The sequence below is a fragment of the Spea bombifrons genome, chromosome 4 (assembly GCF_027358695.1).
Source record: "Spea bombifrons isolate aSpeBom1 chromosome 4, aSpeBom1.2.pri, whole genome shotgun sequence".
Taxonomy (NCBI): domain Eukaryota; kingdom Metazoa; phylum Chordata; class Amphibia; order Anura; family Pelobatidae; genus Spea; species Spea bombifrons.
This window is the reverse complement of record NC_071090.1, coordinates 2,460,156-2,477,533: the sequence shown is the minus strand read 5'-3', so window position 1 is coordinate 2,477,533 and position 17,378 is coordinate 2,460,156. Positions and strand designations below refer to the sequence as shown.

General features: G+C 41.3%; 1 protein-coding gene across 2 annotated transcripts in view; it reads left to right on the top strand.

Moving 5' to 3' along the window:
* BICD1 (BICD cargo adaptor 1) overlaps positions 1 to 15,986 on the top strand; it is a 30,972-nt gene extending 14,986 nt beyond the window's left edge. The window contains exons 4-9 of one of the 2 annotated variants that reach the window (XM_053462499.1): positions 1,074 to 1,511; positions 3,447 to 4,529; positions 4,844 to 4,995; positions 5,288 to 5,495; positions 14,944 to 15,016; positions 15,782 to 15,986. In XM_053462499.1, coding sequence (XP_053318474.1) covers positions 1,074 to 1,511; positions 3,447 to 4,529; positions 4,844 to 4,995; positions 5,288 to 5,495; positions 14,944 to 14,988 — 1,926 coding nt within the window. In that variant the 3' untranslated portion in view covers positions 14,989 to 15,016; positions 15,782 to 15,986. Of the gene's footprint in view, positions 1 to 1,073; positions 1,512 to 3,446; positions 4,530 to 4,843; positions 4,996 to 5,287; positions 5,496 to 10,061; positions 10,627 to 14,943; positions 15,017 to 15,781 lie in introns of those variants that run through there. The other variant, XM_053462498.1, reaches the window with a different exon arrangement.
* Positions 15,987 to 17,378: the final 1,392 nt, after the last annotated feature.

Genomic DNA, 17,378 nt, shown 5'->3' with positions numbered 1-17,378 from the left:
GGTCAGAATGTTTGCTGGGTGTGAGGGGATCGCAGGGTTCTACAGCCCTAAAAGCCCCGATAACGTTCAGAAATCCGCTCGAATTTTGGAATCTTGACATACACGGACATTATTTTGGTTTATTGATTAGTTTGCTGTTTTTTTTTAGGTTTTTAGCTCAAATATTTAATCCAATTCCAATCAAATGAACCCCCCCGCTAAATGAAGGAAGTGTTATCTGCGCATGTCACCAATGGCGGCCAACCTGGCTAATGACTCCGCTCACAAGAGTTTAATTAGGAGAAATATCAGATTTCACTAAAAAAAAAAAAAAGAGGATTCTTTCTAGTGGGAACGACTTTGCAAAGAAGGTTCCCCTCCCGGGAGAATCCCCCAACCAGGACATCCAATTATTTTTGCAGTTTTCCTGACGGAACATGTATTGTAATATAATATCTCAGAGATAATTGACTTTTGTGGGGGGGTGGGTTCCGGGTTTCTTTACTCTTTTTATCTGAGATGTTGATAACGATATTATTTCTGTAATATTAACATGTTGGGGGGGGGAAGTACATTTTAGAAATTTATAGTTAGATTCAGGAGCCGGATGTCTATCCCATGCATGTTTAATCCCCTCACTGTATTACCCTCTACCACCTCTGCTGGGAGGCTGTTGCCAATTTTGCCTGCTATTTATTGTCAGTGGTTCATATTCTGGCCTATTGCAATAGCGCTACATAATCGACTGGTGTTTTAGAAATAAAATGAAATGTAAAAATAAATGCCCGCCTCCCAGGCTTCACGTGGCAACATAGGGACTGTCCTGCGCAAAGCAGGACAGTTGGGAGGCATGTCATTACAATACGGCACACTGAAGACACGCGCCCGTAGCTGGCAGCTTTCTTAATCAGCAGCTAGAAAATAGGTTCTAGAACAAGTTCTAGCTTATTTAGCCGATCTAGAACAAAACCAAAACCCGGAATTCTAATCATTCGTACCAAGTTTTGTTCCTGGATTTTTTGGGTTCTCGTTTCTTTACTGTGATGTAATAACCGAGACACGGGGGTTCTAATCCCTTCCCTCCTCTAATTCAGGTTGAATATGAAGGTCTGAAGCACGAGATCAAGCGCTTGGAAGAGGACACGGTGTTACTCAACAGCCAGCTGGAGGACGCCATCCGGCTGAAAGAGATTTCGGAGCACCAGCTGGAAGAAGCTCTGGAGACGCTGAAGAACGAGAGGGAACAGAAGAACAATCTGAGGAAAGAACTCTCGCAGTATATAAACATTAACGACAGCATGTATAACAACCACATCAACATCGCCGTGGACGGACTGAAGTTCTCCGAAGACGGCAGCGAGTCCAACAACGAGGAGAAGATGAACGGTCACATCCACGGCCCCATCGTCAAGCTCAACGGGGATTACCGCTCTCAGGCGGTCAGGAAGGGCGAGTCTCTGCACCCCGTCTCGGACCTCTTCAGCGAGCTGAATATTTCCGAAATGCAGAAGTTGAAACAGCAGCTCATTCAGGTAGATCTTAAAAATATATTTTTCACTAAAACGTACGTTTATTTATGGCCTGATAACAAATAAGATAACAAGAGTCCATCCCGCGCCACGCATGATACCGAACGAGGAGAGGATCTTCCTGGCGGCCCCGCTCTGGCTCCTGCTCCCCCGCTCATGGCGAGCCATGCCAGCTCCCGCCGTTCCTTCTAGCCGAGAGTTCCTATTGGCTGCTGTCAGAACTGCACTGGAGTTAACACAGCCAATTGGACGTGGACAAGGCCACCATCAGGAATCTTGGGGCCCAGCACTTACCTAAAGACAGGGCCCCTCTGCCCTGTCCGAGCTCGCACTTCTCCTTCCACCCCACCCCATGCTCAAAGTTGGCAATAAGGCCCCCCCCGGTGGCAATCTGGGTTGTAAAGCCTGTAAGGACCCAGACATGGGAAGGGGCTGTGAGGGCCCAGTCTTAGGTCCAGTGTTTTGGGCTGCAAGGATCCAGTCATGGCTAGGGGGCTGTTAGGCCCAATGAAGGGGCAGGTTACCCACCTGATGTGGAGCATTAGATTATGAGATCCCGGGATCAACCAATGATGGTTCTCGGAGAGCAGAGAGAGAGGCAGCTTCACGCTCTAATACCTAATCGATACAAAATATATAATTTACAAAAAGCCCAGATTTCTCCTAGTTTATCGATGCCATTATATCTGTTTATAACGAGAAACCCCAGGCGCGCTTATCCCTCCGACCACCAGACAATCTGCACCATTAAAACCATAGCGTCCATTAGAAATCTGTTATTGTTTGGCTGAGCTGTGCAGAATATAAGATTGTTTTATGAAGTCAATACTTTGTAGTTAGCGCTATTGATTTTCATGGATAATGGACTGACGAGGATATAAATAAAGTCCGCACCCTGCGCTCCTCCGCGCTCCGATTCCAAGAAACGTTACAGATAGTCTGCAGCCCCAATTAACCTTTTCGTTAAAAGCGCCGAAGACACGCTTATTGTGATATATTCCCTTTATTTATTAAATTCACATCATTCAGCAGATCTGCCCCATTTCTCCCGCTGGAAAGACTCAGCCGTTTATTAACATCAATAATCGGAATTATAATATGACATTGTAATAGTTTCCTGCAAAAAGGAAACGTTGGGATTATATTAGCTTAGTTGGGTGAAATTAGATAAAGCTGGCGTATAATTGGAGACGGGTTCCTTCCTAAATAAACACGCATTCAGATTTTTTCCGAGCGTCAGCGTCCATAAATGACGTCCTCCCAGCACCCGCGGTGTTAACGTTCTGCCTGGGTCTTTGGGTGAATTGGGCGAGATCGGTATCAGAATAATCAGCCCGTATTAAATGACTGCATGTCGCTGACGGGGGAGAGTCCTCTACACCGGATATTCCTGGCTGACATATTATTTCCATCCAGGGGACTCGGCCGGATAAGGGGTTAAAAGAACGGTGATGTTGGCAGCGACATGGACCCCAATGCAAGATGGAGAAAGCTTTTAGGAAACATAGCCGGGTCTTTAGCTCTTTCAATGGCAAAGTCCTGTATTATGCTCCAAGGTGCAGACATGGCACCCTGCCTAGGGGCTGGTGGGGTGTCCGTTGGGCTACGCCATGTGGGCTCAGTAAAAGTCACGGGTGTCGTGTGTAGGCGGGCAACGTTAAAAACGGGCATCCGTCTCCAAGCGGGAGCAACGCCAGCCAGAGCCGACCCAGAGCCAAATCAGATAAAACGCCTACTCTTCAGTTCGTTGGCCAAGCGCCAACCGAGCTTCGTGCCGGAGCCGGCTCCCCGATCCCTTGCCTGTAAGAAAAAGATACAGTTGTGTTGTATAGCACACCTAAAAGATTGCAAGCTCTTTAGCATAGGCTCGAGGAAGTGAAACGGCCTGAATCTCGGTTATTGATACGAAGTACAGTGTTTAATATTTTTTTTTTTTAGGTGGAACGGGAAAAAGCCGTGTTGCTGACTACTTTGCAAGAGTCTCAAACCCAGCTAGAACATACAAAAGGCGCCTTAACAGAGCAACACGAGCGAGTCCACAGGCTCACCGAGCACGTGAACGCAATGAGGAGGCTGCACAGCGGCAAGGAGCTCGACTCGGACAAGGTGAAGCTCACTGGAGACGAGACTCACGACTACGAGGTCGATATTAACGGCCTGGAGATTCTAGAATGTAAATACAAAGTGGCCGTTACAGAGGTCATTGATCTGAAAGCCGAACTCAAAGCCTTAAAAGAAAAATATAATAAGCATGTAGAAAACTACTCGGAGGAAAAGACCAAGCTGGACTCCAGGATACAGACGTATGACGAGCAGGTGACGAGTCTGGAGAAAGCTAGCAAGGAGAGCAACGAGAAGCTCTTTGTTTTGGAGAAGGAGCTTCAGATGATGACTTGCTTAGCGAACGAGACTCACAATACCCTCAATACCGCTCAAGACGAGCTGGTGACTTTCAGCGAAGAGTTAGCTCAGTTGTATCATCACGTGTGTCTATGTAACAATGAAACGCCCAATAGGGTGATGTTGGACTATTATAGACAAAGCAAGGTCACTCGTAGTGGAAGCTTGAAGGGTCCTGATGACCCCAGGGGGCTTTTGTCTCCAAGGCTGTCAAGGAGAGGAATGGCGTCTCCGGTTGAGTTGAGGAGCCCCTGCGATCCAGTTCCAAAAGAGAGTACAGAGCCCACCAAAGACCAAAGCCCTCTGAAGTCGACTACAGTGTCTCCTGTCATGACAGCCCCTCCGTCTTCCCCCGTGTCCGACTCAAGTGACATTCGGAAAGAGCCGATGAACATCTACAACCTCAATGCCATAATCAGGGATCAAATTAAACACCTGCAGAAGGCCGTGGACAGGTCTTTGCAGCTGTCACGCCAACGAGCCGCAGCCAGGGAGTTGGTGCCCATGATTGATAAAGACAAGGAAGCCTTAATGGAAGAGATCCTCAAACTGAAATCTCTCCTGAGCACCAAGCGGGAGCAGATTGCCACCCTCAGAGCCGTCTTAAAAGCCAACAAACAGGTAAAGTTGTGTAAATGACTAGGGTGGACGACCACCTCACCTTCAAGTCCTACACTCATACACTACTATCAACACTTACCCCAAAGCAAACCCCTGGTGTGTGTTGCCCCGCACCCTTACTACCCTGTTTTTTAGCTGTTACGTACCCAACCCTTGAGTCTACCTGAAGGTGGGACGCCTGAAAGAACACAACCCCTGGAGGTCATCCCTCCATCTCCATATCAAACCAAGCCTGTAGTTTAAGTTCATATGAGATCGTGGTTTCTCTATAAAAGTGTCTGAAGTAACACATTTGTCTCTTTTGTCATCTTCAGACAGCAGAAGTGGCGCTCGCTAACTTGAAGAACAAATACGAGAACGAAAAAACCATGGTGACCGAAACCATGACAAAACTGCGCAACGAGCTTAAGGCCCTTAAAGAGGACGCAGCCACCTTCTCGTCACTGAGAGCCATGTTTGCCACCAGGTAACAGAGACCACAGGGAACCACCATGCGCACCATTTGGATATATATATTAAGCAAGTGACAGGGTCCTAGAGCCATGTGCCTTCAGCTGGAGTGTAATGAGGTCTATTATATAAGGGTTAGCTAACAAAATCATCCCAGGTATGAATCAAGTGGGAGTGGGAGCGGGAGCTTCAGCGTAGGGTGAGGTATTAGATGGACTCGCATTGAGACAGGGATAATGTCTTGGCCATCGCGCAGGTGCCGAGGAAATGTCACCAGATTTTGTCTTGTGCCTCTTTTGTCTGAGCAGGTGCGACGAATACGTGACCCAACTGGACGAGATGCAGAGACAGCTTGCGGCCGCCGAGGATGAGAAGAAGACTTTGAACTCTTTGCTCCGTATGGCCATCCAACAAAAACTGGCTCTCACCCAAAGATTGGAAGACCTGGAGTTTGACCATGAGCAGTCCTGGCGCACCAAAGGCAAAACGGCAAAGACGAAGATCGGCAGCCCCAAAGTAAGTTCATGTCTGACGCCTCTAGACACCCAGTTTCATAGCCTGGCGCTCCAGCAGCCTAACACACAGCCCGGCGGTGGCACAGGAACGCGCAGGTAGCCATGCGTCTAATCCATCACTGGTGGTGCAGCAGAACGAGCTGATGGGGGATATGACTTCCATGTGTTTGTAACCGGTCACAATACCACACTGTGTATCCGTCATCATCACCATCATCGATTGTCGTGTATACAACCCAGGGTGTGTGAGCGTGAGTGCGTGTCCTGTGTATCTCGCTCAATCTCGAAAGCTCTAACATAATTATAAGTAACAAGAAATACCGATTATGGTGTAATTTTTGTGTTTTATTTACACTCTTAAATTAAACTATTCCACCCGTTTATTATTTGCTTTCACAAACTGTTATCGAGACCACATACTATATGCATTGATATATGTATCTATAGGTACTGTTTAAGTTGTATATGGGGTTCTATACTGGGGTTCTATACTGTCTTGTGTGGGCATTAAATGGGTATATGTGGCTGTAAAGGGGTAACCCACGGCTGGCTTTTTGGGGTGTCTGCTCTGTTCGGTTATCCAGCTTGTCCCTAGAAGGGGGTTGCCGGGATGCCCCCTTCTCGTATGCTATAGGGGTATTAGTTCCATGACGCCAATAAACACCGAGCTCTATAATGGCACATACATGTATGCAACCTGCTTTGTATGTAGGTGAACTCTCTGGGCTTTGGTGTAAATTTAAGTTATAAATGCAGACCCCCAATAAGGGTTTGGTCCTACGACCTCCATGTTGTTTTTTTTTACCATTATTTATTTTATATCCTAAATGTTATTTAATGTCCAAAGCAATCAGGATAGGAGAGGATGGCACACATCCAGTTTGTCACCGGTTACATTTGAGCTCTTCGCTGTTCTTCTGATTTAATTCCCGTGTTTGTGCTTTTTGGGGGGATTTTTTCTCTTTTCTGGGAAGCCACCGGTAATAGAGTTTTTATTATATAAACGATTCTGCGTCTAGCGTTTTTTTTTTTTAAATAGAGGGTATGCAGGGAAAATTATAAACAGCAAGACTGCATCAGGATAAATAAAAAGCTGCTTAATCCTTCCGTGTTTCTTTATCGCGGTTATCAACTGAAGGCCGGCCAACGCTTCTTCCAAAGATTCATTAAATCTTCAGTGACAGTAACGGGAAAAAAACCTTAATAGCGGAATGTTATGTAGCTAATTTGTGGCAGTGCGCCCGGACGTTGTATCTCTGGCATGTACTTATCCTTAAGGCTCCTTTTGTCGAAAGGTCAAATGAATCCCGTTTGGAAGGTTATAGAAAAACTCTTCTTCTCGCTCTTTCTGGAACCGAGCTGATCAGACACACGAAAGCCTTCCGAACATCCCACGTACATTCTGTCCGGATGGAAAAAATCACTGGTCTTAATTATTTGGGCAAAAAGTAACGGTTTCTATTCATCCTCCTGGTTCTAAATTCAAGGTTGGCTCCCCCGGCTCCTCTAAGAGACCGAATTAAGAGCTTTAGGACATCATTGTCTTTCCACGAGCGCCATGTCTAGTTGAACATGGAGCTCCCAAGAACAAAGCGCTTTGTTACTTTGTACACCGAGCAGCGAACTGTCGCTCGGACCGCGAGCGACAGTTCTGTTTTGGTTTAAGGTTTTTATCCATGGGGCAGACTGGAGATGACGGGCGTTTCTCTTGAGTTGTAATCACATTTCTTTAGTCGGTGTGATTTTGGGAGGAAAGAGACCCTAAAATGATTGATTGTGCGTCTTGCACACCCCTTTCGAATTGGATAATTATTATGACGAATGCATAAAACCGTCACTCCCCAAAGCTAGAATAATAGTTTTGATCATAAAAATAATAATAATAATAAAATAATAATTTTTAGGGTTAGTATGAGAAAACTTTGGGGACTTTGGGTGTTTGTGTGATGGAAGAGACTGCCTCTGTGATTGACAAAACTTGCCACTGATTGGCTGCTGGAAGCTGTCAATCAGTGTCAGGAAAAAGATTCCATTGAAATCAATGATGTTTTCATTTATTCATCTGTGCAATAAGAATATAAACAAAAGGGGTTTGTTCCTGCAGTCATTGTATAATCCCTTTTAATACTTTAGGGATTTACCCTTCCCCAGTAAAAACAACGGTGGTTTTGTTTTTTGTTTTTTTTGGCACTGTGCTGGTTAAAGATCCGCCAACGGTTCCAGACTCTGACTCTCCGAGAAGCCAAACCAGGGATTTTGGTAAATGAAGGCTATGAGAATCATCAGCTATGGGAGTGATAGTAACAATGAGATCACGCGATGGGTTAAATGGATTTAAGGATTTAGAAGAAAAATAATCGGGTTTATTCACCCCGTTTAATTTATAAAGCCGTTCCCTGCTGTTTCTATACACATTATCGGGGTTTTTAGGGCCGTAGAACCCTGCGATCCCCTCATACCCAGCAAACATTCTGCCCTCCTAGAAAAGAGGGGGCATCAGGGGAGGAGAGAGGGGGCATCAGGGGAGGAGAGAGGGGGCATCAGGGGAGGAGAGAGGGGCATCAGGGGTGGGGACTCATCAAACTGAAGAGGAATAGTTGGGAGGTATGGTATTTCATACATTTAGCGGAATGTTGTATTTGCAGACGGTGATACTTTAGTCAGCGTAACGCTCCAGTAACCATTTTAACGACTAGTTTTAGGCTACTGCGTTTAAACACCCAATCCTTTTCCTTTCTCAGTGATTAAGCAGCATTTATCAAAGGCTATCCTACTTTAGAATAGATAATTAGGCTTCCCAAACATATTCTTTAGAAAGAGCTCCATCTACTGTCCCGGCTCAACATCAACGTATCATCCGAACCAAACCAAACTCCCAGTAACGTGCGAGGCCAAAGTATACCGGACTCAGGGAAGACAGGAAAACGCCTGGGAGAAGATATCCGGTCCATCGATATATTATATATATAAGGAAGGCTCGAGAAGATCCTGTATGAAGAATTGTTTCTATAAGAAGTGGACGTCCTGGAAGAGGGTTTGCCGCGGGCGAAGATATCGTGCTGAGAGAATCATGGAATTTAGATTTTTATTTTAAAGAATTGACTGCGCGATACGTCGCCTTCTGCTAGCGGTCAACTCAACGGAACCCCTGATCCGATCAGCTGGACTTAGAATATATTTGGTTACAAAATATGGAATATTTACAGGTCCCAACTGTGTCCGCACACGGGATCAGTGATTCGGTAAATTATTTGATAAAAAGTATGGCTAATTACATTATATATATATTTTATATTATTATATAAAAGATATTATATTTAAATTATTGTATTTTAAAAGTATATTATATATATATATATTATTCTGTTACTTTTGGGGATTTATTCTTACCTGTTAATATTTAGATTTTTAGACCTTGATATTTAAATTCCCATGAAAATATAGACTTATTGAATTAATTTGTCATCTTTAAAGAAACAATATAAAATTTAACTACGATGAGCTGCACTGTTTAAAAAAAACTAGTTTGTTTATTCTGTTCTAGAAGTTCTGTTCTAGATGTTCTAGATGTTTCATAGATAACCACAATCTTCAAGGGAATTAGGGATTAAATGTATACAATGTATCTTGATTGACATCTTGTTGATAAAACCCAGGAATTCTACTTGTAAAGCAGTGAGGTGTGATTTAAGCAGGTTGGCAGAGATAAGAGTTCTAACCGCGTTCTTTCGTAGGTCCAGAAGATACCCAATTACACTTTTATCCCCCCCGCCAATCTTAAAAATGTATTTTATTACGTGCTGTGTGAACAAAAATTTAGAATAAAGCTTGAATTTGGCCAATGTTTCTTTTAATACGGGCGTCATTATCATTTGTAACCTTGAGCCAGCTGAGATGACCCCCTTTTTCTCCCCTTTCTTTCTAAATTTTGATTGTTTTCTGGTTATTTATGAAAATAAATTTAAATAAAATAAAGTGAAAATAAAAAGTTACTATGATGTACGCAGGCGTAGAATTTAGAATTTCAGACAATCCTAAACGCGACAATTCTTCTTTATTGTTTATTGGCGGGCGTTTTGCTCATCCATAATATCCAATCACTGCAGACCATGTGATCCCTCAAATTTAAGGAAAATTCCCACCGATTCCAAAATTTCCCGCCTATACAGCTCACCCTACTGGCCAACTCCTGATAATGTATATTTTTTAATACACTTTAAATGGAGACGCTATATCCCGGTCATAACATTGGTTTCTAGCAGGAACGATGTTATTATTTAAAGTCCTAGCAGGAGACAATCTTAAGACTTTTTATCGTTGAGTAAAATATTGGTCAAGGGGTGATATATATATTTTTTTAAATTGGAAATAGCCTAGAACTCGTGTGGGCTCGTGCTATCGCCATGCCGGTGCCCAGGGGGTGAGCTGTATCAGCGTTTACAGTTCATCGATCACAAGATCAGGGGCGATGAGAAACGGCTCAATGATTTCAAGCAACCGCGTGTGTAAAGTAGCCTCTAACCTCACTCACCTTCCAACACAGGTAACACATTTGCTGTCTTTGCAGCAGTTGGCATCTTCAAGTGCAAGAAACCCTCTTCACACGTATTGCACCAGGTTCCCGTTCCTCGAAGCACAGGACAGGACAACACTCAGGACCTCATTCCCACCAGTCCTTCCAACCAGCCCAGAGAAACCATCTTCCCTTCTCTTCCACCAGCTGCCTTCTCCGAGAGGCGAGGAACCACAAAGCCCTCGGTGCACCAACGCCTCTCCGCTCCGTGCCTCCAGCCAAAGTTTCTTATACGGTTCAGAATCTCCTAGTTCCAGACGGAGTTTTACGCCGTCCGCTTCCGGCATCAGAGACTCACATTCTCTTTCCGCCACAAACCTGTGCGCCAGGCAAAAAGGTAACAGCTTCGTTTGGGGGGCGAGAGCCTCCCCCAGATATACGCGACACCCAACTAACTACAGTTTCAGTGAAACCATTCCTGTATCCCTGTATCAAACAACAAGTTTACTCTACCAAAGGCCACCGGTCATCCCCAGTCACCCAACCAACAGAGATTACACCCAAACTAATCGCAGTCCAGAGACCACCCAGTAAAACGATGGTACGCCTGCTGTAGGGGTCCGAGAATAGGAGTGTCTCTGTCCTTAAGATGCTTGCACGGGTCGAGGGGATGTCGTAGGGATTTTGGAATCTCGGGGAACCTGGCGTTCTTTAGAGGGAACCTCATTTATATAAAAAAGAATACTTTGCGAGCGTGACAGAGTTTCAGGGAAGCGTGATGTCACCATCATTACTTTGTCATACATAGTATTTTGTTAATGTGATACTAAATTGGAGTCTCTTTACTGACGAACGGATTCTAAGCACAGAAAGTAAAATATTTGTGTTTTGTGGTTTTCCAAAGGAAGGGATTCCGCCTGATTTTAGAGTAAAATATTATATTTTATTATTATTTATTTTATTATTATTATTATTATTTTAAATGGTAAAAAGGGACAGCCAAGAGTCATGTAATAAATGAAATAATATGTTGGTGAACAGGCAGGAGCGGGGATGACGAGGCAGTCCTGGCACTTTAAGGCCGGTGGGCGGCAAATGACGTCAGCGCGTCCGAGGGCCGGTCGTACGATACTTTTTTATGCTCGCGTAACGCTCGGCCACTGCCATCCTTCATGGTTATCTGTCAGAGATACCCCCCCCCGGTCGTCATGTGTTTAATAATACGGAAACTGGGACAAAATGAGGTTTCCAGGCAGGTTAAAGATACCGTTTACATTTCCCTGAAACGTAGACCAGCGGGGTAATTGCTTCACTTCTCTATCTGCCCTTGGGGTAATTTTAATAAGTTGTTGGGGGTTCCCACGGGAACTTTATGGAGAGATTTAAGTTCTAACGTAAATATTGCATCCACGTCACTCCACAAATATAACTTTGTATCTTATTCTTGGTTTGGGGAAAATGTTTTTTGCCCCTGGTGACATACTAATTTATTTATTTATTGTTTTTTTATTGCAAAGTCGGATGTTGACCAGTAACTGCAGAATGCAAGTATAATGGACTCCAGTATGTGTTAACGTGTTACTGGGAGGGGGTGTAACAAACATATGTTGGGTCTTTGGTACACTTTTGGTTTTTTGATTTCTGTAAGTTAAATCTTGCATTTAAAGGGAAATTATCGTGCGATTTAAAATGGTCAGCTGACCCGCTGATTTGCCCCCCTGGGCTGGGTTTTTTTTCTGGGATTTGTGATTTGGAGAAGGGGTTGTACGCATACCCGGGGCATTACCAGAAGAGGTTCCGAGGGCAGATAGAAGGCTGTGGGGGTGAATGGATGTGCGAAGGTTAAGTGAGGGACGTATGTTTGGGGGAGATCAGTATAGTCGTAGAAGTGTTTGTATGTTAGGGGCGCATTGGTACAATGTAATGGGGGGGCTTGTTATGTCTAGCACCTGAGTAATAAGATAATAATGGGGTTCTATCTGATTTATGACATTGTGGTCCAACCGGTGGCTCATGGAACATGACCGCCATCTACTAAATGGTGCAACCATAACCCTCTAGAATAAAAAGTTGGGCAAATGCGATCTAAGGAACTGGTAGGAAACCGGAGGAAAAATGGGGAGACTCGACGAATGGGTCTGATCAGCAATAACATTTTAGGTTTCTGAGTTTAAGCCCAAAATAATGTCTTCTTCTACCAAATCCGTTCTAATCCGGACAATTCCGAATGTATCGTTGTGAGCAATGACAATGCTGTTCTAACGGAATATTCAGTATAATAATAAATACACCGCTGAAAACGTTTAACCATTTCAGATCTGTGTATTTTATGGGATGTAGGCTTTGATTCATATTAAGTGCCGACACATAATAACCCGTATAACCCGTATATAAACTGTTACCTGTCTGCTGCTTCAATGTATTGGATTTTGTAAAATGTAAAGTGATGTAATGACGACCAAAGCGATGTCTGAAAAAATGAATTTATTAGGCGCGTGCAATATATGCGGTAAAGGGGCAGATCCGCTCGGTACACGAATAAAACCAGAATATTTTCAAGAGAATTTGTTGTATATATTATTTTTTTAAATTAGATGTCAGTTCCTTGCCCTGATGCGATGGAGACAGCTGTCTAGGTGGAACGCGCAGGCGCATGCATGTATATCTATAAATTGGAACCCCATTTTTATTTTCTACGCGGACTTTCACAATGTTCCATTAAATAATTCACACCTAAAAAAATTATAAGATACCTAAAATACCGGTAAATATATAATTTTATTCTTACAAAACATATTAAAGATTTTTATTTATTTTTAAAATTGCAACTTTTGCTAAATGTATATATATATATATAAAAAAACTATATTTATTTGAATCTAAAATGTTGAAGTTTTGAAGGACTTAGTGGAAAAAACAAAAATGAGGTCCAATATCTGGTAACTTACCCAGGAATCTCATTTCAGCTGCCTGTATCCTGGATCTGTTCTCCCGAACGTAAGTGAGGACACAGAGCGACGTGAAGACTCAGGCATTTACGAAAAATGGCCTAATTTTTAGAAATCACCCCAAATTACTTTTTTTCTTGGAACCCAAAATCCAAGGAATGCCTTTTTTTCTTTTCTTTTAAAAAGAACTGTTAATTAATAGCAACATAATAATATTATTTTACATACTTTCCTCTGTCATGGTCAGCTACGTCCACTCATCCAGGAATAAGAATCCGGGCAGGACCTCCAAGACTTTGAAATGCTGGATTTACCAATGAAAAGCCATTTTATATATATATATATATACACACACACACACAGTAATATATATATACATACACACACAGTAATAAATATATATATATACACACACACACACATATATACATACACACACACAAAGTAATAAATATATATATATACATATATATATATATATATATATATATATATATATATATATATATAAATATGTGATCCGAACCAACGCCTCCACAATAATTATTACATAATTATTTATTAATTATTATTATTAATTTAAAAAAAAAGTAAGAATTTTGCTTGGATTTCAAAAAATTCATTATTAGGGGTTGGCTTGGCGATAATATATTATATCGAAAACTCAGCCTTTATCAGCAGAGAATTGCTGTTTTTAAATATTCGGAAACATGTATTCTCTTAACATGTAGCACAAAACCGCGTGACATCATCGGGTCCGGTCCCTCAACGTCAGACGCCCGTGGACTGCTGGCAGCAAAAAAAAAAAACAAGACTTTGGACATAAAATAGATTTTTTTTATTGCTTCTAAATGCTGCATTTGCACAAGGATTTTACAACATAGCCATTCAAGCTGGGGTTTTTTTTGTTATATTTTTGCTGAAAATTACCAAAATTACAGACATCGACTTGATTGCGGACTCTATGGATAAAACTATTTAATGTCTATTTAACCTTTCATTGCGCATTTTAGATTTATTTTAGAGAAATATATTGTTAATATAAGAAATCTGATTCTGGTAGGAATAACGGCCGTTATATACAAGTTTTACGGAACGATGCGCTTATTGGGGGGGGGGTCGACAATATACACGTAACTGTACACGTCTGCGTCCTCCAGGACATACTCGAAAACGAGAACAATCTCAATGTATTATTCCCGGTGAAATATTTTTTTTCATAAATTAAAAATAAATATAGGAAATAATCATGTTTTCTTCTGTAATGTGGGTCGGAAATGTCTATAAACCTATATTAACGAAGTTCAATGTAATAACCATCAAAAGCCATGTAAAAAAAGAAAAATACGCGTTTTGATATAATTTACCCCAATTGTAAAGCGATACTCTGCATTGTAATCTAATTGCCCCCAAAACACGTAAGGGGGGTGTAAATCCCAGGTGATTTACACTCTACGGGGCTGTAGTAGGTTTGCTTTTTTCATGCACCTGCGTGTGAAAGATTTATTGTATGTTGGTTGTGTGACTGCGTATGTTACCATGTGGGAATGATGACCTCATAGATCCCCGAGAGCTGCCTGGGATTCGGCTGATGGTGTGAAAGGGCTTCATTGACTAAACGGTTTAAGAGATTGGGAGGTTTAAGCAGATTGTCGGGAAATTATGTTTAAATTCTCATAATGTGCATTTACCATTCAACGTTTGTTCTGTTACATTCCACATGTTATGTCCTGTGTACCCATTGTACAGCGCTACGGAATAGGATGGCGCTATATAAAACAATAAATAATAATAATATTTCACTCCTGGATTTAAAAGGCCAGACCGGGCTTAGACCGCTTTCCATTAACCCTTCACTGTTTCCCGAGCTTTTTGTGTTGGAGTTAACTAGTATGTCGTATTCCGTGATATCGCGCATGCCTATGTCAATCTAACCCTGGACTGTGTCACCTCTCTGTACATATGTCTAATTTATCAGTTTCTTGTAGATTGTCAGCAGCTTGCTGCCCCAACGCCACTCCACTCACAACTAACCAGGTGGCTAGACTGCCCGCCCGCCAGGTAACGTGCCGCTAACGCTTAGTGTATCACCTAAGTGCATGCCAGCTCCATCACTCCTAACAAAGGACGTCCGCTCTTCCACCACGCTGCGCCTAGTCTAACGCCGGAAGAACGTCTTTCATGTCGCTTAGACGTCCAGCGATTGGATACGGTGTTAATTCATGAGCTTTCCGCGTCAAGCAAAAAAATTAATAAATAAATAATAATAATAATAATAATAAATTACATTTTTTTTATACTTTGAATAATGGACGGGGGGTATATTTTTTAAAATGCGTTTGCTCCAAGAGATGTCATCCGGGGTCTTCGTATTTTCTTACTGCATGCAAATTTTGGATAAAATTCAAATTTCGATATTTTTTTTTTTTTTTTTTGAAAGGGGGGTTGGGAAAGCTGGAGTTCAAGAGTGCTAATTTTTGCGCTTTTAGTTGAAATTGGGTTTGGAGTTAACGGGGGGGGGGGAATGTTACTTGGGTGGATAAAAATGATGAAAAAATGTTTAGGATTTAAATACATTTAATATAGTTATTTAAAAAAAATGATCACATTTATTGAAAAAAAAAAATTACAAAATTATCAAAATGGCTCTGAATGCGGAAATTAATTTCATTCGTAAATCCTGTATTAAAAAATATGTAAAAAAAATAGAATGTTAGAACATAGTGAAAAAGGGATATTATTATACATTAGTTAGAAGTTTGGCGTTGTATTTAAACAAAACATCACCAAAATTAATATATTAATGTTTCCTTTTTTTTATTTTAGTCCTAATTTAGTTTTTCAAGAAGAGAATTCACATTCCGGCCCACAGTGCGGCCCCCTTAACTGTCTCTCCAAACCACCCCCAAAGTCGTAAAGAAGAGACAGCCGAGTGGGACATAAAATCGGTGGCCATCGCCTGTCACGGACACAGAATTGGAGGATAAAGCGGGGCGTGATCCCAGGACGGAGGTCAAGGACGTACCAAGTCCCCCCAAAAAAAAGCACAGAAACGGACGAGCAAGGAATCTACGGGGATGCGTTGGAATCGCCACATTCAAGATGGCAGCTGTGGGTTATATACAAAATAAAAAAAATAACAATATTTATTTAAACAAATGGCCGACAGTGTTCCAGGATACCCCAAACCAATATGCAAATCCGATTTGGAAATTAGTATTCAATTTTAGGCCAGTTTTAGGATTTCATTGTATTTTATATTTTTATTGTCATTAAGAGCATGCCGTTTATATATTTTATTTGTATATTATTTTGTACCTGCTACGTTGAAAGCATTTAGGTAATTCTTAACAAATTTTCTGCCTTCCTGATGAAAACCCTCGCAAATCAACCTAAACACTGGTTGTCGATGGAAGGATGACTTCATTTTGGTTGTAATTCCTTCATTTTTGGTAATTCGGTTGAGCTCTCCTAATGTGCCTGGTGCTCTTTGAATGAATATTTCCAAGTGAGTTTCGTGAATAGTCAGATTAAGTTATTTATTTAGTTATTTGCTTTATTTAAACTAATATTTAATTATTCTGCGTTTATTTTTTATCTTTTTTTTTTTTTTTTTTAATGGTGTGTTATTGAAGGTTTGGAAATAAGTTAAATTTTATTTTTGTCTGAAATCCATAATTATTTATTTGGACGGAGTGTTAATTATTGCACAGATAGTTGGGATTGGCCTGAATTTTAATGTCGGTAGTGTATTCTATTAATGCACTTATAGGGTTTCTGCACTTAATAATTTATCACTATTTTTTTTTTTATTATACTGTTTTTGTAGCCTTTAAGCACCAAGCAGCAGCCTACGCATTGTAAAGCACTCGGTGCCCGTGTGGTATGGAATTTAAGGTGAAAACCTCCAAATGAAGAAAATTCTAATTTTTTTATTGAATTTAAAATTATTATATAGGTAATATTTGCAGGTAAAATTAATAAATTGGGAAGATACAAAGTTTTGGCTAAATATTCCCATCACTAAGCTAATGTTGTCTACCAAGTATACAGTTGTATTATGCAAAAAGGGATCAAATCTCCTTAAAACAAAAAAGTCCACCCCAAAATAATTAGAAATATAAAAAATAGGGCAAGATAATTCTACTAATTCAAGGTTCTAATAATTGTAATTGACATTTATTAATATTCACAAATATAAGGATATACTTTGAGAGAGTGGAACTTATTTTATATTCCATTTTTATTTTCTGCTGGGGGAAGTAATTTCCCTCTGCGCCCTTCACTTCCTGTTGTGACTTATGCTCGTTTCCTGTTTTGGAAGTAAATGCCTCACGTGTTGTGAAATGTATTTCGTTCTCGTAACATATAGAAATGTCGTCATCTATCCCTTAATGTTGTCTCGTACTCTTTCACATGTAAA